We start from the raw sequence: 24,586 nt of genomic DNA on the forward strand, positions 1-24,586 counted from the left end.
AATTGTAAAAACAATTGCTACAGGCCATGGAGTTGTTCGATGTAATTCAAATCGCTCCAACTATGAGTAAAGCCATGGTTTTGAAGACAGAAACCTCAAATCTATCTAGAGGTCTATCATATCTGGCACAAATTCCTGAGTATGTCATAACAACAAATGTATCCCCGGAAGGTTAGGGTGTTCACCTCCAAGACTTCGAAATCCGCTGCAAATGGGATCCTCAAGAAACAAAGATGCATATCAATCGGTTGGAGCCGAAAACCATTGCTTTGGCATTAAAAATCTTTTCTTCCCAAGATTGCACAGTCATTAGTGCTAATTTGCACAGACAATACCACCAGCATGTTTCATACCAACAAGCAGGGAGGAACACGCTCACCAGCGCTATCTCTTCAAGCTCAAGAAATCTGGAATTGGACTCTTCAATACCAGATAACGCTGAGAGCAGAACATGTGCCAAACATTTCCAATATCCTCACAGACTTGTTAAGCAGGACCAATATCACCTGCCACAACTGGGAGCTTGACCAACACATTCTGGACAACTTTTCCATTGTTGAGGCAAACCAAACTTAGACCTGTTTGCGTCAAAAGAGAACAAAAAATGCCAATTCTTCTCAAGTTGGCATCCACAGGAGAGATTGAGGGGGAATGCGTTTTTGATGAGATGGTCGGGAATCTATGCTTAATCTTTTTTTCTCCGATCCCATTGATCCCAACGTTTCTCAACAAACTGAAGAGAAAGCCTTGCTCATTGCACCTAAGTGGTCCAGACAGTTCTGGTTCACGGAGCACCTGCTCCTGTCAGAACAACCCCACGTTCGGCTCAAACCGATGCCAATGCTGCTAATGATGAACCAAGGCCAGGTCCGTCATTATAACCCGACATCGCTACATTTATCATCCTAGCTCATAAGTTCAATTAGTTTGCTATGCTAGATATTCCTTCAGACTGCAGAGAAATACTTGCGAAAGCAAGAGTGGACACCACGAACAGAATTTATAAACTCAAATGGAAATGCTTCTGCATCTGGTGTGTTGAATACAAAGTTCACCCTTTCACATCACCGCTGGGACAAATTCTCCCGTATCTACTCCGCTTGGCAAGATCCGACTTGACTCATTCTTCCATCCGAATGCATCTGGCAGCAGTTTCCAGATTTAGACAATCCAGTAATGAACCTTCTTTATGGTCTAGCAGAATTATAAAATAATTCCTCGAAGTCCAATTTAGGCCATTATTTCCAGTGAGGAGACCTCCACGATTGTGGCTCCTTAATGTGCTGCTAGGACAGCTCACATCGTCCAAGAGAATGAGTGACATTCAGGCATTCGCCATAAAAGAATCTTTCCTTCAGTTCAAATCGGATAGTGTAATTTTTCGGACCAATCCTAAGTTTATCCCAAATTCCCTTCGGAACTCCTCAAACTGTTGCAGAGAAATCAGTGTAGTCTCTAGACGTGAAAAGATGTCTAAAATTTTATTTACACAGGACCCATCAAATCAGCAAGGCGGATCAATTATTTGCGGCATATGGAGACTGTAGAAAGGGTCTCCCAGTTTCTAAACAAACCATTGCCAGAAGGATTGCATCCACCATACAATTTTGTCACAGACGAGCAGGAAAACCAGAGCTGTCTCCACCTCCACATATCTATTTGCTGGTGTGCCCATCCAGCACATCTGCCGAGCTGCAACATGGTCCAGCAGACACACCCGTATGAGGCATTTTTTCTTGGATGCTGCTGACCAGCCTGAAGTGGCTCTGGGCCAAGCAGTATTGCGACATCTGCTTCGATAAGGTGAGCCTTTCATACCGTTCTTTTCCACCATCCGCTATGTATAATGCTATTGTTGTTGGCTACAATTTGCTAACTATTCGGTTTCAAGCATGAAAATCTATTAAAGATCCAATGTTGGAGAAGAAAATAAGTTACCTGTAACTGTAGTTCTCCAGTATTGGCATCTTTCATAGACTCCCATGTGACCCACTCTCCTCCCCTAGTGAGGCTCCACTTTTATTTACGACTAATGTAGTCTCAAGTTTTTATATGATTTAGTTCTCTACTGAGAACAACACATTTTAAAAATACATTTGTTATAAAACATAATTAGGATAATCATTTCAAAACAGTTTTAAAATGCTCTTTTAAAAATGTAAACAAATTGACATACAAATTCATCAGGCGCGAAATTAGACCTTGGACTGAAGTAATATTATATCTTGGACTAATGTAGTCTACTTGTGCTCGAAAATCTGAGGGATTCAGCCTCTTGAGAGTATTTTAGAGGGTGCTCTCACCTGATTGGCTAAAGTTTAAAGTTTGGTAGAAGCAAACTAAATGATGGGGACAGTACCTAAAGCTTGTAGGTTGAATGGTCTCTTAGGGACTGCAACACTAGTTGTGCCCACACAAGTACGGTGAGGTAAAACATGGCTCCCAGTCTATAATTGCAGACTGGACGATCAGTTTATAACTTCTAACTCGGCTTTGCAATTTAAAATGATCACAAAGCCCAGAACTCTCTTTTTAGTATATGCAAGTCACCCTTATGGCAGTCCTAACGAGCCCTAAGGCAGGGTGCTGTATGTTAAAAAAAAAAAGTGCAACCTGTACTTTACCATTGTCCAGCAGTTAAAACCCTAAATTGTAGTTTTTCCTGTGGCAAGGCTGGTAACCACATTGGCAAGTAGTGTTACAGGCTGGCACCCCAGCCCTGCTAACTTCTGAATCGGACTACTAAGGTTGGTACTGTTTGGTATCAAAAGAATCAGTGCATTAAATCTGATTGAATCAAGTTTAATGTCACTGGTGGGCAAATCGCAACTGTAGAAGTCAAAGGTTTCCAGTGCGCGTTTACTGATGTACACAAGGCTTGTCCTGCAGAAAGCTTTTTGCCCTCCTGGGGGAGACATGCTAACCACTTCCGGGAAAGCATACAATAGGGTCCTGCATGGGAGGGAGGTGTTAGCTCCTTCCTGCAGGAAGCTACACAGGTGTTAGCCCAAAAAGGCGAGTTTCAAAGGAGAAGCTGCCTTTTAAGGGCAAATGGGTAACACTTGGGAAAGTGTTGCTCTGTGTCAGACCGAAAGATAGTGGTGAGCACAACCTCAACAGCTCACCATCCTGTGCATGCAAGGAGCTCACACGTGAGGAGCTGCCTACTCAGGCACAGCAAACACCCTCCCTCCCCCCCTCGCCCCCCCAATATACCAATAAACGAATCCTGCCCTAGTGGAATTGATTATTTTCTTCTTTTTTGACTTCACGTTACAAATCGCTCTGGCACAGAGACTGTCCAGGCCTGGGCTGCAGGGATCTCTGCACAAACTGTCTACTTATTTGGGTATTTCGAGGACGGCGCGGGAGCCTGCAACTGCCACCGATGAATCATCAGACGCCGGTCCCCTCGTCCTATGCCTGATCGCCGGCTTCTGCCACCCGGTAACCTGAAACGACCGATTGTGAAGTGATTGTAACCAGGCGAGCCCCTGCACCCTCTGCTTGTTACTGCACCCTTGTGCTCAGCCCGGCTTGCAATCCTGACATCGCTCTCACCCTGGTGCAGCAGAGCACCGCTGGTGCTGAGAGCACCGAGGCGCTGCTGGCTGGGGACTCGTCTTACTCAGATACCGGGATGATCGAGCTGGGGTGGCGCAATCTCCGACCCCAGGCTCCACCCACTCGGGTGGGGGTAAAGCTGACGACCCGGCGTGGTGCAAGACCCCCAGCGGGCCCATCAAGCTCTTTAAACCAGTCACAATGTTACAAGCGCGGCCGAAGCGGACCGCGCTTGTGCAATTGAAGCTGCCCGCGATGACAATTAAAAACAAAGAGTGCTTCCAGGCTTTTAAAGAACACAGTGTAACTACACCAGTAAACCATCCAGTCCCTGTGGGCGGGGCTAAAAGTGGACAGGGTGGTGACCAGGAGGGGCTAAAAAGCCTCTCTTACAATCATCACACTCCGTTAAGCATACGTTATGACACCAACCAACCAGAATAAGGGGTGGAGCTGAAAGCACACATCGGAAACTGTATCGATTCCAAGAGGCCCTCGCTTGGCGAGAACAGCGCATGCACGCTGCTAACGCCAGGCAAAACCTAAAAATAAATGTAAAGCGCTAAACAAGCATGTTCTTTTGTAACGTGCAAAGCAAATGCTGGTTATTAACATAAGGGTAAAAAACACAGTGGGCCTCTTGGAAATACACGACAACAGCAGGCCTTGAGCCCTCCAGCAGTGTTGTTTCGATTTAGATGCCCGTACATAGGTTCCCCTGAATCATGTCCTTATATAGGCACAATTCGCATTGTCCTTATTTAGGCATCGAATCCCAGTCCTTATTTAGCCATTAGTCATGCTATCCAAATACAGACATGGTCACCTATATCCGTCCATCCCACGTCACAACGAGTTCTTAGAAACCAGACCCTTAAGCCATCGGGACTTTCCCTAGCTAGGATTATTGATTTCTCCAAGAACTCATCTATTATGCATGAACTACTATTCCTTAGGGGTTCATCCATGACGTCTTCCTCTGCCTGACTTTACGTCAATGCTAGCATTCCTAAGCACCCTCCAGGTATAAATATACCTTTCCTTACCATGGCTCAGCACAACTTGACTTCATAGTTCGCCACGGCAAGTTCGGAAGAGACCATATCCCGGCCTGACGCACTGACCAGACGCTGTCATCCCTGCTTGCTGAGAATCCAGCTTCCAGTGTTCTGACTCCCTTCATGGGGTGTTAGAGTTTCAGACACGGAAAGAGATTCCCACCTCTCCCATTTTAAAGGTATGTAGCAGACTAAAACCTAGAGGGACGCTTGGCATACCAAACTATTGCTTACCATACTATAGAATACAGCACCTACTTCTTACCTTGTACTACACTTAGGTTAGGTACACTGGGGTAGAACTAGTTAGAAGCATCAGACGAGTATCCACTTTTTAGTCTGTGTTATTTATGTATGTATATATGAATATATGTCGTAGCTAAAAGACAATGTGTGAGAAAGTGGCAAAAACCAAAGGAAATGATGGACGGAGTGTTGAACATTGCAAGCACTCACCCCCAGTCAACTGATCTGGGTTTAATCCATCACCGTTATTTAGCCCACTCTGCCACCCCAGTTCAGACATGGCCATATGCAAATCAGTCTGACCCTGTGCCTCACGGGAACAGTGCAGCCCGAACTGCCAAGCCATGTCTTCCCTGGACCGGAAACAAGCTTCCTAGGACCAGTTTCTGGCATTTCCCTTTGGTTTTGCAATGTGTGAGAAAGTGCCATCTTTCTTGCATGGTATGCCCCCACTTTTTGTTGAATTGCTGATGTACTTTGACTGAGTGTGCCCTGGGCTCCTGCCAATCAGGTACCCAGGGCCTATGATCCTCCCCTAAAACTGTGTTGAAGCCTAAACCCAATTGACATCTCTGGCCACATGTCGGCCCCTGGTAAATGGCACACTAGGTACCCAGGGCCTTGTGACCAGAGAAGGCCCCTAAGGACTGCAGCACTTATTGTGCCACCCTTAGAGGCCCTGTACCCTGACACACACACACTGCCTTTGCAGGCTGAGTCTCTGGGTGCAGAACAAAACAGAGTCGACATGGCACACATCCCTGTGTGCCATGCCCACAACACACACAGCCCTGGCAAACCTCAGTCACCCCTCTAGTTGGGTGCCCTATGCCAGTGGTGTGGGTACAGGTGCATGAGCCATGTGGCCCTACAGTACCCAGGTCCATTCCTGGAACTGTAAGTGCAGTGCTGCCATTAAGAGTATATGGTGCTGGGAGGTCGTCAACACGAACTCCACAGCACCATGATGGCAACACTGAAGACTGAGAAGTTTGGTATCAAACTTCTCAGCACATTAAACCCACACTGATGCCAGTGTGGGATTTAATGTACAATGCACGACAGAGGGCAACTTAGAGTTGCCCCCTGAACCTAACCTACAATCCACGTCTTGAGTGAGGGGCTGCCTAGGCTGCCACACAGCAGACATGTTGCTGGACCCTTGGGTAGAGAGCCATCCGCTCTCCTGGGCCTGCAACAATGCACATCCTGGGCGAGGTGCTAGGTCTCCTCCTCCAGGATGGGCAGGGGAAGCTTCAAAGGCATGCCGCCTTTGTGAGCTTCTCCAGGCAACTTGCTGTACTCCGAAACTGGCCCCCACCGGTTCTGACCCCCACTCTGGCGGGAAGACTGGCGGGAAACCCCAAGGAAGGAAAGGGTGTGTACCAGCCTCTGCTAACCACACCCCTCAGGTGGGGGAGGCGAAGTGAAGCATATCTCCGGGCTCTCGCCATCTTGAAGATGGTGGGCCCTGCCCAATCAGGATTAGGCTACTGCCCCCCTACCACAGGAGAGTGGCAGGATAGGGGGTGTACCCACCACAAGGAAGGGACCTGAAAAAATGCACATCCTGGGACGAGGTGCCAATCCTCCTCTCCCAGGATGAGCAGCGTCCACGAAGGGGAAGCTTCAAAGGCTTGCCACCTTTGTGAGCTTCCCCAGGCCACTGACTGCTTTCAGCAACTGGTCCCCATTGGTTCTGACCCCCACTTTGGGCGGCAGAACTGGCGGGAAAGACAAGTGAGGAAGAGAGGTGTGCCCACCTCTGTTAACTCCATCACTCAGGTTGGGGAGGCAAGGTGAAGCACAACTCTGTCCTCGCCATCTTACAGATTGGGAGGACTCAGCCAACCAGGGTGAATCTCATGACCCCCTCCCACTGGAGGGTGGCATAATAGGGGGTGTACCCACCCCAGGTAAGGGACCCATTGGTCCCAACATTTTACCTACCTGTAATGCCCCTTAATCTAGTGTTTAGGGGCACCCCTGAACCTTTCTTCCTCAGACAAGAAACCAGAAGAAGAAAAGGACTGAACAGCCGTGCAGAAGCTAACAAGAGGAGAACGCCCAATGACTTGGCCCCAGCCCTACCGGCCTGTCCCCACCTTGTACCTGCAGAAGCGAAACTCTGGTGTGTCCTGCAGCCAGCAGCCTCAAGAACCCCGAGGACCTGCCCTGCCTTCAAAAGAAAAGACTGTCTCCTGTGAACACCGGATTTGTTTACCAACAGACTCCAGGTCCGCCAAAGTTGCGAGTCTTTACAACTCTGCACCCGACACCCACAGCCCATATCCAGGTATACTTCACTGTGTAAGAAAAGTAATCTGTAAAGTTATCTACTTGACGTTCTACTAAAAAGCCAATACAAAGTATATGTACAGTATATCAAAAGCATTGCATTACTAATAGCTCTACTGAAATCAAATGAAAGCGCATATACAATTGAAATTCAAACTGTTTACAAACTGCATTACTTCTGTAAAGTATTCATTGCTTACCTGTGCCAAGCTTGCTTGGTTCTAGAAAATAAAATCACTAAAAGAATATTTTTACTCAAAACCAATTGGTCTGAAGTTGTCTTGAGTGTGTGATATCATTTGCTGATTGTGTACAACAAATGCTTAACACTACCCACAAGATACAGCCTTACTGCTCGACCACAAATAGAGAGTAAGGTGCTATCTACTTTTACCTCTGCCTTCCTTTGGGGTTGTACTGGACACTGTGCACACTATACCTCACTTTGGTATAGTATAAACAGAGCCAGCTTCCCACAACCTTGCCCATACTAACCTTAAGTCCAGAAGAACAGTTCGGTAAGTTGCTGACAAGTGTCCGAATGCAATACATGTGTTTCCTCCATAGGCTAACATTGCCAGTCCAGACATTGCACTAAATGTCCATTTTTGAAAACTTTATAAATTCATAACTCGAAAAGTACTTACCCGATTCTGATGATCTTAGTATCTAAATTTATATAAGTGTACGTTATTATTATAAATTGGTGTCTGACTTCTTTGTGGGTGTTTCGCTTACTCTAGTATTGGAACTTTCATAGATTCCCATGCTTGTATCATTCCCCGTCGTCAGAATGGGAGTCCCCGGTATACATAAAATAGCAATAGAAACCATTACCAAAACAGAACCTAGGCCTAGGCCCATTTTTGTTTTGCAACCTATCCACCTATTTTTGTAAAAGAGACCCAAAAAAAAAAAGGATTAGCCTCACCCCCTAGAACCCTCCTGAGAGAAGCTCAGAACCTCAGATTTTCTACCGCACGTTGTGCAAGGGCGTCTCCACTGCTCTGTCGAGACTTTTAGTAAGGGCTTCAGAAAATGCTACCACACGCATTTGGTGGTGGCCTAGAGCCTGCGCGCTTACGAGCACAGGCGCCATCTCGCGGGCACCCTTACAGCCGCGATCACTTTCGCAGCCGCGTCACTTTCGCGGCTGTGCGGCCCATGCTTTTTTTTTTTTTTTTTTTTTTATTTGAACTTTTAGCGCGCCTGACTCTTCTCGGCAGCTTGGTGATGTGCATTCAGCTCTTAATCAGGCATCCACGCATCTTGGCGTCTGCTTCACAGTCCAGACCCCTAATTCAACCAACGTGGACTAGATCAAGAGCCATTGATCAATTTGTGCTTCTTCCGCATCCTTCACGCCATCTCAGTCACACAAACAAACCCAGGACAGACACCACATGTTCGCCAAAGACTTTAGGGTTAAATCCTACGGTGAGTTCCGGAGTTCGCTCTAGGGATTGATTTGGGATTTCTTAGTATACACATAACTCCCCAGGACAGACATTTGAGATTATGAGCCTCTCGTAATCCTAGTTAAAGCAGACAAAGCAGGGGGTGGGGCAATCGCACCGGAAGTGCTCAAGGGAGCCTGAGAAACGCTGTGCCATAAAGTGCCTCCTTTGCAAATGAACTATCTTGAAATCACGCGCGCAGATTACGGGAGGAGGCGGCACGCGCCTTGTTTTCAGGCTGTTTACTTAACCACGTGCTTGTTAAATTTAGAAGATGGCTCAGTGGGGCACATTCCTTAGTTCCTGGGGGCTCAGAGCACTGGAGAGCGAGGGCTTCAGAAGTGAAAGCTTCCCCCACATTGCCCATCACCCCTGTGCCAGAAGACCGGAGGAGCATGTGCTGTGGAGTCTTGTTTAACCTTTGACCTCTCGAGTTATATTTTTGACACAATTGGCGAAACAAACCACCCTGGACAATGCATGCTCTGACAGTCAGTGAGGAGATCCGTTCTAGTGGTTGTGTTCTTGGCCTGGGAATCACAAATCCATGATACCATCTACAAATGGTGTGGTTCTAGGCACCTCACTGTAGGTCTCTGGTCCTAAAATGTGTGCATTGTAATAAGCATTTATTTGCAAGTGTGTGTAATTTCAGTTTGTATAGGACAACTAGATTGTATTCCCGTCCGAGTTAAATGCCCACTCCTTCACACCCTTATTTCAGTAATCCTCTTATCTGGATCTATACACACCAGCAGACATATATTGTTTCCGCCCCCTGTTTGCGATGTCCCCTTCTACAACAACAAGCATTGGCATAGCCTTATAAGTGTTTAGCCATGCAACGGTTGATGTTGTTGCACCAAGGATATTGTGCTGCATAACTAAATACTTATAAGGTCCCAAAAGCGAGACCTATTGGCTATGCCAATGCTTGTGCTCCTTGAAGTTGGCTTCTACAACTTTTTCAGCAGTTTTTTCTTCAATTTCTTCATGATGTTGGATAAAGATAAGAAGGCCCTCTTTAAAGCATGTGCTACCTGTGCTAAGAAGAGGTTATAAATTGAAGACAAGCACAAGGATTGTATTTACTGTCTGTACACAGACCATAAGGCTGCAGACTGTAAGGTATGCCGCACTTTTTCTACCAAGACTTTGCATGATCGTGAAGGGCGTCTTTTGACCTGGCTCCAGAAGCTGAAATCAAGAAAGGAGCCAGTGTCCAGTGACCACGACGAAACATCTTCTGCGACCTCTTCGAGAAGGTCTGTTAAAAAGGGTAGAGCTTCTTCACCTTCGGAGAAACGCCCTGGTAAGGCCTTGAAAGACCTCTGATAGATCTGAAGGGCTCAGTCCTGTCGAATCTCCTCACCAAGGTGTAAAGGAGAGGGAAGGACTATCAAAAGGAGTAAGTTCTAAGAGGAAATCCAGTTCTGTTCCTCCAACTTCTCCTCCTGCGGCTTCAAAGACCTTCAAAAAGCCATCATTGACTTCTGAGGTGAAATCATCAAAAAAGACTCACTTGTCGACGACGCCGTCATTGATTCCGTCCATGAAAAAGCCTAAGGTACAGTCTTCTTCATCTTTCACCCCGTCGACGGGCTCGTCGACTATGGTTTCCTCGTCACCAGTACTGACAGAGGGCTCTGTGTCGACGTGTTCAACGCCGGTGGTATTTGTATAGTCGACGATGGTGTCGACGATGACTACGTCGGATGTCGACGAGTGTGACGACGCCAACAACGTCGACGAGTACGACGCCGATGACATCGAGGACTGCGTCGACAGCTGGGTCGTCGACGGTGATTTCTTCGTCGACTATCTATTCTTCGATGTCGATGACATCGTCGACGGTCGAAAAAATTTCGATTTTGCACAAATGTCAAATCACCCTGGAGATGACTTCGCCAAGGAGGGTGACTCCTTTACCTCCTGCACTTCTCCTCGAAGAAGAGGAATCAGATGAGGAGGAGGGACCTTTTGGCGATGCTAATAGTCCTTCTCAGCTACATGTCAAATGCCAGGACACGGATTCTGAAGGGGAGTTTGAGGATTTTGAGCAGTATGGTCCTCCCTCTCAATATCAGCGAGACAATCATCAGGATATGGTTCAAATGCCCTCCTCTTTGCTAACTGATTTACAAGCTATGCTCTTGGATTACAGGAAAAGATTTGCAACACAGCCTCCTGTTCAGTAGGAGTGCCGGTTACTGCTGTTCCTCCTGATCGTCCCGTGGCCCCTCAAGTAACACAGCCTCAGCCAATGCTGGAAGTGCAGGATGTCCCACCTGTTGCGCCTCCTGTCCAGGATGACACCTCTGACGACGACCAAGGCAATGTCACAATCCCGGATCCAGATGTAGAATGGGATGACTGTTATTCCGGATCCAGCTTTGCCTGCTCCAGCACCTGTTGATTCCACCCCGGTGGATATAGGGGGTTTCCATAACTTAATGGAGAGGGCTGCTAAAAGGTTCGACCTGCCCATGACCAAGGTGGAATCTGAGTGCTTCCTTTACGATTTTAAGGAACCTTATAAGAAATCGGTCCGGTCAATTCCAATTGTGGACCATGTTTGGGAGGAAGGCTTAAAGGCAATGCAAAATCCAGCCACAGTCATTCCAGTTTTACCTCGTCTGGTGAAGAAATATAAGGCTCCGGAGGGTAGCCCTGCCTGTTTAACCAGCCAGCCTAAACCGGACTCTGTCATCTCACAGGCCGCTCAGAGGAAATCTAGAAATCCTTCAGCTCCCCTTACCACTCCTCCAGATAAAGAAGGCAGGCGTCTGGATAATGTGGGCAAAAGATTTTCTTCTATGTCCAGCCTGCTGGTCAGAGCAGCTAATTCGTTGGCTATACTTGGATAACATCGGCAGAAATCATTGATTGTGCAATGGATATTGCAACGACTGCCTTTCGCTCCTTGGCTGGAGCGGCTGTCCTTCGTCGACAGGGCTGGTTGCGGGCCACTTGGTTCCGCCCGGAAGTCGAGAATAAAATCTTGGATCTGCCTTTTGATGGGGAAGCGTTGTTTGGAAAACATATAGATGATGCACTCCAAGATATTAAGAAGGATACAGGAACAGCAAAATCCTTAGGGACTCTGCTGTACTGCAAGTTCCCATTCAGAGGAGCGAGGGGAAGAGGTAACTGTTCATATAGGGGAGGTTAACAACAACAACGGTACTCCTCGTATGGTTCCCAGTCTCAATCCTACAAGCCGAATTATAACCCACGGCAGAATCATTCTTCTTTCTCTCGCTCGAACAATAGAGGAAGGCAGGGTCGCCAGGGCAGAGACAACTCTAAGCGCCAATAGCGGATTGGTGGCTCTGACTACTGCACCCTCTCATCCTGTGTTAGTGGGAGGCTGAGTTTCATATTTCCTCCACAACTGGCAACAGATAACATCAGACCGTTGGGTATTAAACATCATTCGTTCCGGCCATACCCTGGAGTTTGTCCAACCACCACCATCCAAGCCCCCTCGCGCCACGGTATCGAAACATCTGTCTGCTACGGTTAGAGGTCCATCAAATGCTCCTCAAAGGAGCTATAGAACTGGTCCCTATCTCTCAAAGGGGAAAGGGGTTTTACTCCCGGTTCTTCCAGATACGGAAGACGTTAGAAAAGTGGCGCCCGATACTAGATCTGAGGGAGCTCAACACCTATCTCATCAACACCTTTCGGATGGTTTCTCTACAAGACATCCTTCGACTTCTCAACTCAGGGGATTTCTTGGCCACTCTGGATCTAGAGGACGCTTATTTTCACGTACCCATTCACCCAGCTCACAGGAGGGTTCTTCGCTTCACAGTAGTCAAGAGCCATTTTCAATTCAGGGTTCTTCCCTTTGGACTGCGATCTGCTCCTCAGATCTTCACAAAGGTATTCGCTCCGGTAGCAGCCTTTCTGTGGAAACAAAAGCTTCAGGTCTTCCCTTACCTGGACGACTGATTGCTAAAAGCTCCTACCAAACAGGCAGCAGAGGAAACAGTCATAACATGTACACGCCTGTTTGCCAATCTCGGTCTAACAATCAAGGAAAAGAAGTCTTCTCTCAGTCCGTCAAGTACAGTCAGATTTCTGGGAGCCATTCTAAACACATCCGTAAACAAGGCTTTCCCGACCTTGGAGAGGCAAGAGAAGGTGAGGTCCATGGCTTCCCAACTGTTAACAAGAAGGTCACTTTCAGTTCGTCTCTACAAGTCACTGCTGGGTTCCATCTCCTCATGCATACCCCTGATTCCTCACTGCAGATTAAGAATGCGTCCACTCCAAGAAGAGTTAGACTTGCAGTGGCGCCAAGTCGACGGATCCTTCGACGGCAAAATCTCAGTGACCGAGGCCATGAAAGAGGCAGCGTCATGTTGGATGACCAAAGAAAACATTTCTCAAGTTCTGTCTTTCAGGCTAGCCCCGGCTCCACACATAATAACTACGGACGCCTCTCTCGAAGGCTGGGGAGCGGTGTTCCAAGATCTTAATGTAAGCGGCCGGTGGCAGCCTCAGCAGCGTCTGTTGCATATCAATCTGCTGGAGCTCAGGGCGATTCGACTAGCCTTGCAAGCCTTTCTTCCACAACAGTCAACAGTTCTTATACGTACGGACAACACAACGGCCATGCATTATATAAACAAAGAAGGAGGCACCAGATCTCGACTGTTGCACGAAGCCCAAGTAATCTGGGAGTGGGCAATTCAGCAAGAAATATCGCTCTGAGCGGAACATCTTCCAGGTGTCCTCAACAAAGCAGCAGACACTCTCAGCAGACTGAAGTCGGTCAGCCACGAGTGGAAACTGGACAACTTCACTCTTTGGAAGGTTTTTCACAGAAGGGGCACACCTTCCATAGATCTCTTTGCCACTCCGGAGAACAGGAAATGCCGGTACTATGCAAGCAAGATTCACCATCCGGGATCGTTGGGGAATGCGCTTTCGATGGCCTGGTCAGGCGCCTTTGTTCCCCCCTCCCCCCCCCCCCCCCCCCCCCCATTCCTCTGATCCCCAGACTTCTCAGGAAGCTCAAAGCAGAACCGTGCAGAATGATTCTGATAGCCCCTGCGTGGCCCATACAGTTTTGGTTCACAGAGCTTCACCTTCTCTCCCTGGGCCTTCCTCTGCCCTTGCAGCCGATTCCTTCGCTGCTGACGATGTTCCAGGGCCAGGTCTGCCATCCGGATCCTCAGTCACTTCAGCTCTCAGCATGGCTCCTGAGCAGCGAGAATTTCTTGGTCTGAATCTCTCAGCAGAATGTATAGAGGTGCTTTCTCAGGCAAGAGCCCCAAGTACGAATAAGACTTACAGATTAAAATGGAAGCGTTTTTGTATCTGGTGTCAACACAATGGCCTCCATCCTTTTGAATTAGAGCCGCATGAAGTTCTTCCATACATTCTATCATTAGCAAAAGCGGGTCTGGCTCACTCTTCTATCAAAGTGCATCTGGTGGCAATTTCTCGCTTCAGACGCACGTCTTCAGGCCCTTCCCTCTGGTCGGCAAGGTTAGTTAAACAGTTTCTCAAGGGACTTTTCAGAGATTTCCCTCCAGTCAAGCCGCCTCCTCCTCTTTGGAATCTGAACTTGGTTCTCACCCAGCTTATGAAGCCTCCTTTCGAACCGATTCACAATGCAGAGTTGAAATTCCTCTCCTGGAATGTAGTGCTTCGTCTAGCTTTGACTTCTGCGAGGCGTGTGGGAGAAATGCAGGCTCTCACCATTCAGGAACCCTTTCTACAGTTCAAAAGAGGAACAGTGGTACTACGTAATAACCCAAAATTTATTCATAAAGTTCCTTCATACTTTCATTTGAATGAGCTGGTAATTCTGAAGACTTTTTTCCCTCAACCGGCTACTCCAGCAGAGAAAGCACTGCACTCTCTGGACATTTAGAGGTGCTTAAAGTTCTATCTTCAACGAACTAGAGACTTCAGAAAGTCTTCTCAAATGTTTGTGTCTTTTAGTGACCCTCGTAAGGGATTTCCCCTTTCCAAGCAGGGGATCGCTCATTGGATCACTAATGCTATCCAATATTGTCACAGGGCAGCGGGCAAGCCCCTGGAAGGGCGAGTCCGTGCTCATTCCACGAGGGCGATGTCTTCTTCTACAGCCCTCTTTGCTGGTGTTCCTATCCGAGAGATCTGCCGTGCAGTGACCTGGAGCAGTACACATACGTTTACAAAGCATTACTGCCTGGATTCTGTGACGCAGAGTGACACAGCAGTCGGCCAAGAAGTCCTGAAGAACCTCTTTCACTAGCGGCGAGCTTTCCCCTTCATCCCTCCTTCCATGTTACTGTTTTATCAGCTCTCGCACATTTTTTAACCTTATGTATTTGTTTCTGAAATGTCTAAGTATGTTGTTGATCATTGAGAATGTCTTCATGATTTGTTTACTATGGCTTTGTTCCTAGTTTGATATTGGTAATGATTCCAAAAGATGTGCTGATAACTACTAGCTACAAGCATGGGAATCTATGAAGGTTCCAATACTGGAGTAAGAAAACAAGTTTACATACCTGTAACTTTGGTTCTCCAGTATTGGAAACTTTCATAGATTCCCATGCGACCCACCCGCCTCCCCTGGGAAAGCTCAGCCTCTACCATCTTCAGTGGTTTGGTTACACAACAGCTACGAAAATCTGAGGTTCTGAGCTTCTTTCAGGAGGGTTCTAGGGGGTGAGGCTAATCTGATTTTAAAACATTTTTTTATGGTTTCTTTTACAAAAAGAGGTGGACAGGATGCAAAACAAGAATGGGCCTAGGCCTAGGTTCTGTATTGGTAATGGTTTCTATTGCTATTTTATGTATACCGGAGACTCCCATTCTGATGATTGGGAATGATACAAGCATGGGAATCTATAAAAGTTTCCAATACTGGAGAACCAAAGTTACAGGAAAGTAATTTGTTTTCTTACTGCCTTTATCTGTGTAATAGCTGCTAACAATGACCTCTGATATGCGTAACGGCTCGCCCACACTGCCACAAAACAGAATTTGGGGTGTCATTTGTGCCTCTGTGAATTCTTTTGGATTTGCCTGGACTTTTTGCACAGTGGACCTCCATTTTGGTGCACTATATTGAGTGCTAGATTTTTACATGGACCTTGCTGGTCCCCTTGTCTAAGGTCCCCTGCTGGCGTAGGTCTCCCAAAGTACTTCTAACCAACTGTGCTGACACTTACCTACGTTTTCTTTGAAAAAGTTTCCAGTTCGTTGACTTTGTCAAGGCTTGTACATGGTTGAGTGAAATTGCTTTTTATTTTAATATTGCTTGTAAAATCTAGATCTCCAGAGCCCTCTCATGTTTTTTTCTTATTTCGTTCTAGTGTCTAAATTCTTATCATAATACAATCTATTTTTATAAATTGGTGTCGGATTTCTAGAGTGTCCTGTTTAATTCTTCAATTGTGTTGCTGCTGTCTAAATGCTTAACACTTGTTCCTCTGTACAACCCTTGCTGCTCCGTGCTACAGCTACCCAGGGTTGAGCTGAGGGTTTTACAGACGAAACCTACTGCACCTAAACGGGTTGGTATGTGTATTACATAGTGAGGCCGCACAGCCACATCATATGATACACCCCAAATCCTCAGTTTTGATTTTTAAAAAACCTAGTGTAGCATAGATTGTCATCTGCGAGCCCCTATGGTGGCCAAGGAGGAGTCCTGCTTAGTCTCCAGTCATGCTAGAGAGTCACATAGTGCCGTCCTTCTTGGGTTTTAGCGGTACTTGATAAAGTGTTACGCCTAGAGTGTAGGCTCCCCTTCCGTTATGGCCCTCTCATGCCGTCATCCGGTTTTTCAATTTTGATCACCATAGACGAGGTAAGTAGGCTCCTCCTATTTACATGTGACTATGCCTGGCTTTGATTGTTTGAAGCCTGATCCTGTCTTATGGCACCTGCCTTTACATGATGAAGATTGGCTATATCTGTTTGCACTGTGGACATGTTTGTGCCTGTGCTTGTTTGCCTGGTGGCTTCTCTTTGATGTTACCTGTAGGCTTCTCTTTTATGTTACCTGCCTGTATTGTGTCAGAGACTTACGAGTGACATTGTTTCCTTGCAGGAATCTGGAGAAGGAGATTTCCTTTGATTTTGGGCCCCAAGGAGAGTTTTCATATCTATATGGCCAGTGCTATGAACTCTCGACCAATGAGTATGTATCCTCTATCAATATCTAGAAAATAATGGGGGAAGGAACAGAAAGACCCAAAGTGGGCAAGAGACTGAGGAGGATGGTAAACTAGAAGGATGGTGAGTGAATAAGAAAAGGGCAGGGAACAATAGGAAAGATAGGATAAACTCAGCATTGGGAGAGGGAATGGGGCTCTGAAGAGAACAAAGGTTAACAAAACAAAGTATATAGAGTGAAAATGCAATGAAACAAGTACAAAGGATTCTGAAGAGGAAAGGGAGAAAGCAAAGACCGTGAGGGAAGAAGTGCAGCTAACTGAGTAAAGGAAAGGAGAACAGGGTACCCAAGGAAAACAAAGGAAGAACGGCATGAGGCGAGAATTAAGTAAACAAAGTAAAAATAAAATGAAGGACACAGATGGAGGCTAGAAGATGGTGGTGACAAAGGGGCATAAGAAAGAAGAGAAGGGGAGTAGAGGGGTAACAGGACTCAGAGAGAGGGGACTTGGGGAAAGAGGGGAATACTGGTTAAAGAACAGAATTAAAGCTAATATCATTGAAATGGCTTACTGATGCAATAGGAGGAAGGAGAGTAGGGGAGTGCACTGATTGCTGAGCAGAGAAAGCCAGGGAGGAGGTTCCAGGTGCAGACTAAGGTGTGGAAGAGAGAGAGTTAGACTTTAACTGAAAGGCCAGGTGCAGACAGTGCACCTCTCCAGGTGAAAACATTTTCTGCTGGCTGATGGTGTCTATAGAGCCACGTATCAACAAATTGCATGCTTTAGTGTCTCTATCGGTTAGTGAGTTGAGCTGCCAGGAAGATCTTTGTATAGAAGCTTAGCCAGTAATAAGAGTGCTGGTGGGGGGTTACCCACTGCACATGAACCTCCTGTTTGATGACTGTTTCCTACCAACCAGTCAATGCACTGTAGAACTGTCCTGCTGTCCACAGGCTGCTCCAGCATAGGATCCTATAACTTTATCCGTGTACATCAATCATGATTTGCAGAGCCCCTTATTTATTTCAGTACTGTGATTGACACATCACTCTTCCAGAATCCATTTATTCCACTACTGGGTCTTCTTCAAGGGCACCTAGATGATAGCCTTCAGTACTCACTTCCTTTGAGGTACTTACACCTACACACAACCTCTTGCTATCCTTAACTGCAACACCCACTGGGGTTAAAAGTAATGTGTTGATCTTCTAGTGTAGTTCGTCTAGGTCTCCAGCAACCATCTTTCCAGTGCCGGAACACAAACACAGCTCATTAAAGAGCACCTCAGTCATGTTCTGCAGAACCGATCGTTGCTGCTCTTGGAGTGTACTTTAAATGTGGCCTGCACCCTCCCCACTATTTGAATAATATTTATTTATTTATTTACGCAACTTTTATAGCGCGACAAATACCCGAAGGTGTCTCGGCGCTGTAGAGCAACTGGAATCTATCATCAGGTCATCCTCTTACTGATTAAACAGCCATGTTTTCAAGAGCCTGCGGAAGCTCATCAGATTCGGGGCAGTTTTGATGGCTAGTGGCAAGAGGTTCCAAAGTTTTGGAGTGGCCACAAGAAAGCGCCTGTCTCCCCAGGTGACCGATCTTGTGCGTGGCACCGGGAGGAGACTGTTATTGGCCGATCTTAATTGCCTCCTAGGAGTGTACAGCTGGAAAGCTTCAACCAGGAACCTAGGTCCAATGCCATGTACAGCCTTATAAGCAATACAGAGGGCCTTAAACTTGACGCGGCTCTCCACTCTCAGCCAATGAAGCTGACGAATACCAGGAGTGGTAGATTTGCGACGAGGGATGTTGAGAAGAATCCTAGCAGCCGCATTCTGAATAGATTGCAGCTTCGTTGTGACACGCTTCTGGGTGTGAAGGAGAAGTGCATTCCCATAATCCATCCTGGAGAAGACTAGGGTAGAGACCAGGGTCTTCCCAGCTGACGACGGGAGATAAGGCAGCAGCTTCTTGATTTTTTTCAAGATGAAAAAAGACGACGACACAACCTTGTTGGTGTGGAGGTCGAAAACCAACTTATTATCAAAGATCACTCCCAGGTTTCTGGTTTTTTCTACTGGGACAGGTGGAGGGCCAAGCTTTTCTGGCCACCAACCAAAGGACCATTCAGGGGAGAGTCTTCCAAAGGTCATGATCTCGGTCTTATCCGAATTGAGGCGAAGGCAGTTCAAAGCCATCCAGCTACTAACCTCAAGCATAGCTTTCTGAAAGTTGGCTGCTACCGTGAGACCATCCTTATGGATGCCCAGCTGGGTATCGTCTGCATACGATGTAAGCTGTATCCCATAGGCCTTTATTATCCTCGCCAAGTCCGCTACATAGATATTAAAAAGCATGGGACTTAGCGAGGAGCCTTGTGGGACTCCACAAGGGAGTGCAGAGATAGGGGAATAGAAATCTCCCAACTTTACTGTCTGGGTACGGTTTGCCAGGAACGATGAGATAAGATCCCTGGCGCAACCGTTAATCCCCAAAGCAGTGACACGGTCGACCAAGGTGGCGTGGTCGACCGTGTCGAAAGCTGCTGACAGATCCAGAAGGATAAGAACAGCCGCCCCTCCCTGGTCCATGATCACCCTGATCTCGTCAGAGGCCTTTATCAAGGCAGTCTCTGTTCCATGCCCTTTCCTAAACCCAAACTGCGTATCGTCGAGAAGCTGGTGAGTCTCGACGAACTCTGAGAGCTGTCTATTCATCAGGTATTCGCATACTTTGGCAGGAAAGGGCAGGCACGCGATCGGTCTGTAGCTTACAACAGCTGTGGGATCTAAGGAAGGTTTTTTCAGGAGGGGTTTTATGACAGCGTTCTTCCATATACTTGGAAATTGGCCTGTCGAAAAAGCAGTATTGCAGATCTCCATGAGAGGGCGGGAAATCACTTCTGTGAGTTTTGACATCACGGATGGGGGACAAGGATCCAGTGGGGAGCCCGATTTGATGGTAGAGACGATTTTAATCACATCCTCATGTGAGGCGGGTAGAAAGCATGGAAAATGGTCATGGTTGTAGTAAGACAATGCTTCTTTCCCGCTACCACCTCTACATTCAGTTCTAGAGTTATCTTCAAAGGAAGCATATATATCTGCAACCTTTGTGATAAAGAAGGCTGCTAATTCGTTACAAAAAGCCTGTGAGGGCTCCACTTCAGGCCCGACAGGGGGGGTAGACAAGCTGGTGACAACAGAGAAGAGTTCTCTGGCCGAGTTAGCAGCGGTCTTAATTTGTGCCGAGAAAAATTCGGTTTTTCGGGCCAAGATTGCCTTTTTGTAAATCTGAAGGGCATCTTTATAAGTTTGTCTGGCTATGGGGCAGTAGACCTTCCTCCAGCGCCTTTCTAGATTTCTGCAGTGTTGGCGATGTAGTCGAAGATCTTCATTGTACCAGGGGGCCGAGGGGGATACTCTGTTGGGCTTCGTAATTTTCTCTGGGGCCACTAGGTCAGCGGCGCTTCGGATCCAGTCCTGAAAAGCCGAGGCCGATAGTGCCGGAGTATTTCCACCCTGAGGACGGGAGGAAGCCAGGGAATATAGCATCTGAGGCATATCTGCAGTTTTCCAGGCACGAGTGCCCATTCTGGTTCCCGGCCTGGAGACTAAAGGGGCAACAGGTCGTATGTCTATTTGAAAGATAATGGCCCTGTGGTCAGACCAAGTAATTGGGATGATATCTAATACAGATATACCAGGGTCATTCGTGAATAGACCATCAAGGGAATGTCCAGCTTGATGCGTAATGCCCTTGACTAGTTGGTGCAACCCTAAGTTGGAAAAATCAGCTGTGAGTTGGGCAGTATCGGAGTTGTCCTGCTCTTCCAAGTGAAAATTAAAATCTCCCAATATAGTGTATGTATCAGAACATATAATATTGTCACTTAGGTCAGAAAGGGAGGAAAGAAAAGAATTACGGGGGCCAGGGGGACGATAAAGTATGACACCCTTTAGTGCCTGCTTGGGGGTAATGCTAATGGCAAAAGCGGCTGATTCGCAGTTAGCCGAGTTTATAGGATCAAGTGTGGTACGATATTTATCCTTAAAGATAATAGCAAGGCCGCCACCTCTTCCTACAGGCCTATCATGTCTGACAACACTGTACCCCACCGGAGTAGCATTACAGAAATCCGGACCAGACCCGGCATCTGCCCAGGTCTCAGTAGCAAACAGTAGATCCAGATCATAAGTAACGATAAATTCATTGATATAAAAGCTATGACATGGAAGTGAGCGCGTATTGATGAGCGCAGCTCGACATCCATGCGAAGCTCTGTTCACTACAACATAGGACCTGCCATCCTGTAGGCCAGAATGGGCAGGAATGCTGGATTGGGGGAGAAGATATCCACAGCCTGGACACACAAATAATCGAGTGGCCATCGCATCTTTCAAGGGGGCCGTAGTACAGGTCGGACAGATCTTACCAACATGCAACTCTTTTAAGTGCCGGGAAGAGTACATCAGTCGGGGGGCAGGGGTTATGGCCCTGGGCCGTGTCCGGCCGCGGACGGGCGCAGACGGGCTTGGCTTTGGCGCGGCTTCGGCGCGCGCCCGCTGCGCCAGCCCGCTGCGCCGTCTGAACATGGTACTCATTATATAGAACGTGAGGAGGGTGGGAGGCCAGCGCGACTAGAGCGCAGCCCCAGCCCACACCCAAGATGGCGCCCGCCGCCGCCTTCCCCAAAACAAAGGCGGTAAGGCGAGGCAAGAGAATGATAGTGCAGCGTGAGTAGATGTCAGTGTGCCTGCTCTCAATTCCCAATTAATCACTGTATTTTAAAAGTCCCCCAAATTATTTAGCACATAAAAATGTTTTTGGTTAAAAACGCTACTTTCTGATCAATAAAACGACAGGAATTGGATGATACACGCAAGTTTGCTCGCAGCCCTAGTACTCCCGACTAGGGAGAGCTCTGAAGGCAGCGAGCGGCGATGAAATCAAAGCTAAATAGTCTGGGGAGGGCGGGAGGCCAGCGCGACTAGAGCGCAGCCCCAGCCCACACCCAAGATGGCGCCCGCCGCCGCCTTCCCCAAAACAAAAGCGGTAAGGCGAGGCAAGAGAATGATAGTGCAGCGTGAGTAGATGTCAGTGTGCCTGCTCTCAATTCCCAATTAATCACTGTATTTTAAAAGTCCCCCAAATTATTTAGCACATAAAAATGTTTTTGGTTGAAAACGCTACTTTCTGATCAATAAAACGACAGGAATTGGATGATACACGCAAGTTTGCTCGCAGCCCTAGTACTCCCGACTAGGGAGAGCTCTGAAGACAGCTTTTCCAACGTATCTCACTGCTAAAACAAAGCTTCTTTCATTTTGCTAATGGGAACCTAACGGAGTTCTTAGTCAATCCGGTACCTCAGCCCCTGTCATTGTAAATTTGCCTCCGACTTGAAGATTTACTGCTTGAGAGAGAATGCAGCAGAGTTTCTGCTAGGATAGTGTTTGCTAGTTTCTCCTAGAAAGTGTTGTTTGGAGCTACAGAAAGTTTGTTATGGTTTTGCGCTGTGAAGTAATGACTCTCTGACTGCTTCTGCAATGTTTCAAGATGTCAGGCTTGTGTGTGCTGTCCCCTCTCATAGTGTGCTCCCACATGCTTAATACATGCTCTGTCAGAGAGCCAAAGGTGTAAGACTATTTGTGTACCCTGAAAACCCTGAAAGAGGCCTGGGACAGTGGGCCCTAGTTGTAAGGCAATGTGGCATTGTAAGGCTGGAGACATGAAAAAGGGAACACCGTGGCATGACAATACAGGTTAAAGCTGGAGGTGACCTCGAGAGGGAAGGGAGAAAGTTGAGGGATGTAGAAGGCTACATCTTAAGAAGTCTAGGACTGAGTGAAGAGAAACGATAAGGCATGAAAAGTTAAATAGAGATCCAAGCTAGGGTGAGAGTTGGGGAGAATGTGCATAAACCTGGAAATGAGAAGGACAGATTGGCAAAAAGCCGATGCAAGACTTCATGTTAAATCTGGGGGGCAAGGGAGACAAAGGCGCGAATGCCATGTTGGGACACTGTTGGGTACATCTGGAGAAAAAGTAACTGGTGAAACTGTGCATGTTAAAGCTTGAAAGTAGCAGGTTGAAGATGAGGAAAAATAGTGAGACATCATTAGCTAAAGCTGGAGACCAGCAAAGCAGGAAGAAGAGAGAAAGGTGAACGATACAGGGTAAACCTGGAGATGAAGATTGGGAGGAGCTAAACTGTAGTGAGGCATGCAGGGTCCATTAGGGGATATCTAGATAAAAGGATGTGAAACCATGGTGAAACAATACACAGTAAATCTGGAGGCAAGCAGGATGGGGAGAAGAGTGGGGAATAAGGTAACATAAGTGCACTGTATAGCTGCAAACAAAGAGAATGGAGTTGTACAGAGTAGAAGAAGTCTTTCTTTGCCTCACTATTCTGTTTGTGTCGTAATTCTTTTGTTTCCTTTTTATTTCTTTTTAACTATTACTGTATACCCTTTGTTCCCTTTAGATACGTGTATCGGCTGTGCCCATTCAATAGAGTCTCTCAGAAACCCAAAAATGGAGGGTCTGAGACCAATCTGGGGTAAGTGACCTGTGTTTGAAGGGGAATGTTTGGGGTTAATCTCTAGCATGTCTTCGCTCAACAGTGTTAACTTCTCTGGTCTGCTGCTAAGTCTGTGCTGCGTTGGGTCTTGACTCGTAGTACCCTGCTTGCTGCTGGGTTATGTCTGTTCTTGCTAGATACGTAGTCCACACATGAAGAATGGCACAGACCAAGAGTGGCAAATTGATAGAGAGAGTAGATGTTAAGCTCAGCTTTTGCTTTGAGTATGCTGTATTAGAGGTTCCAGGCTGGAGGTTGCAGCAGAAATTTACATCAGAAGCAAATTGGTACTTTGTTTAGTCATAAATTCTGTATTGTTGAGACATTTCGTATGGAAATACAAGTTAAAAAAACACTTTTTAAAATCATTCCTTACAAATATACTTATTGAAACAAATCATTTTATACAGTGATAACAAACAATAAATGAATTCCTCCAATTGCATTTCTAACATCTTAAAGCTAGAACATTTATCTACATGATAACCATATCTGAAAGAGACTATTAGTTATGGATTCCTCACCTTAAAATCACCCCCAGGCGCCAGACTGGATCCGGAGAATTTTTCTTCAGCAGTACCCCTGGGCATTGGTATGTGGCATTGGTTGACTCCGTGTTCGTCGTTGGCGTCGTGGTCGCCAGAATGATTTTGCGGTCTCTACTTAGACTCTGCCCCTGCGTGCAGACGTCAATTCTTTCTTTTTCCGCGCCAGCCACCGCAGATCCGGAGAGAGCGGTACCTCTAGTCACTTTTGTACTCTTTTTGTGACTTTTCAAGTCGTCACGACTCCTGGTGCACAGGGATGTCATCTCGGCAGGCCGGCTTCAAGCCTTGTGGCTCCTGCCACAAGCTGATGTCAGTGACGGACCCCCATCTTGTGTGCCTCTGGTACCTGAAGTGCGACCCGTGACTCGAAGTCAAGCTCCGACTGCCGGGCCATGGCCCCGAAGTCTTTGCAGGAGCGGTTCCAAAAGCTTCCGGAGGCCTGGCAGTTGGCTCCGTGCTGCTTTTGGTCTCGGTCGAGAGGGAGGTCACAGGACCGGTTGCGAAGCCATCACCACTCCTCGTCGAAGTCTTCGGGTAAGTCGAAGCACAAAAAGACAGAGAAGCACAGTCGCTCTTTGGGTTCTTCCCGTCCGTCGGCCGACGCGAATCAGGATGCGGCAGTCGCCTGGTTCCGCCCGCGGAACCTGTTGGGTCGGCTCCGAGCTTACCTCCCTTTCTGAGAGCCGGGGCGGCC

The 24,586-nt window shown here is 47.2% G+C and overlaps 1 protein-coding gene across 1 annotated transcript in view; it reads left to right on the top strand.

The window, feature by feature from the left end:
- The window catches only part of PRKCSH (PRKCSH beta subunit of glucosidase II), a 377,155-nt gene that overhangs the window by 256,950 nt on the left and 95,619 nt on the right, over positions 1-24,586 (top strand). Inside the window, exons 13-14 of the mRNA XM_085600555.1 lie at positions 16,689-16,778; positions 23,249-23,323. Coding sequence (XP_085456681.1) covers positions 16,689-16,778; positions 23,249-23,323 — 165 coding nt within the window. The remainder of the gene's footprint in view (positions 1-16,688; positions 16,779-23,248; positions 23,324-24,586) is intronic.

This window comes from Triturus cristatus, chromosome 4_2, assembly GCF_964204655.1.
Source record: "Triturus cristatus chromosome 4_2, aTriCri1.1, whole genome shotgun sequence".
In the NCBI taxonomy this organism is placed as follows: Eukaryota; Metazoa; Chordata; class Amphibia; order Caudata; family Salamandridae; genus Triturus; species Triturus cristatus.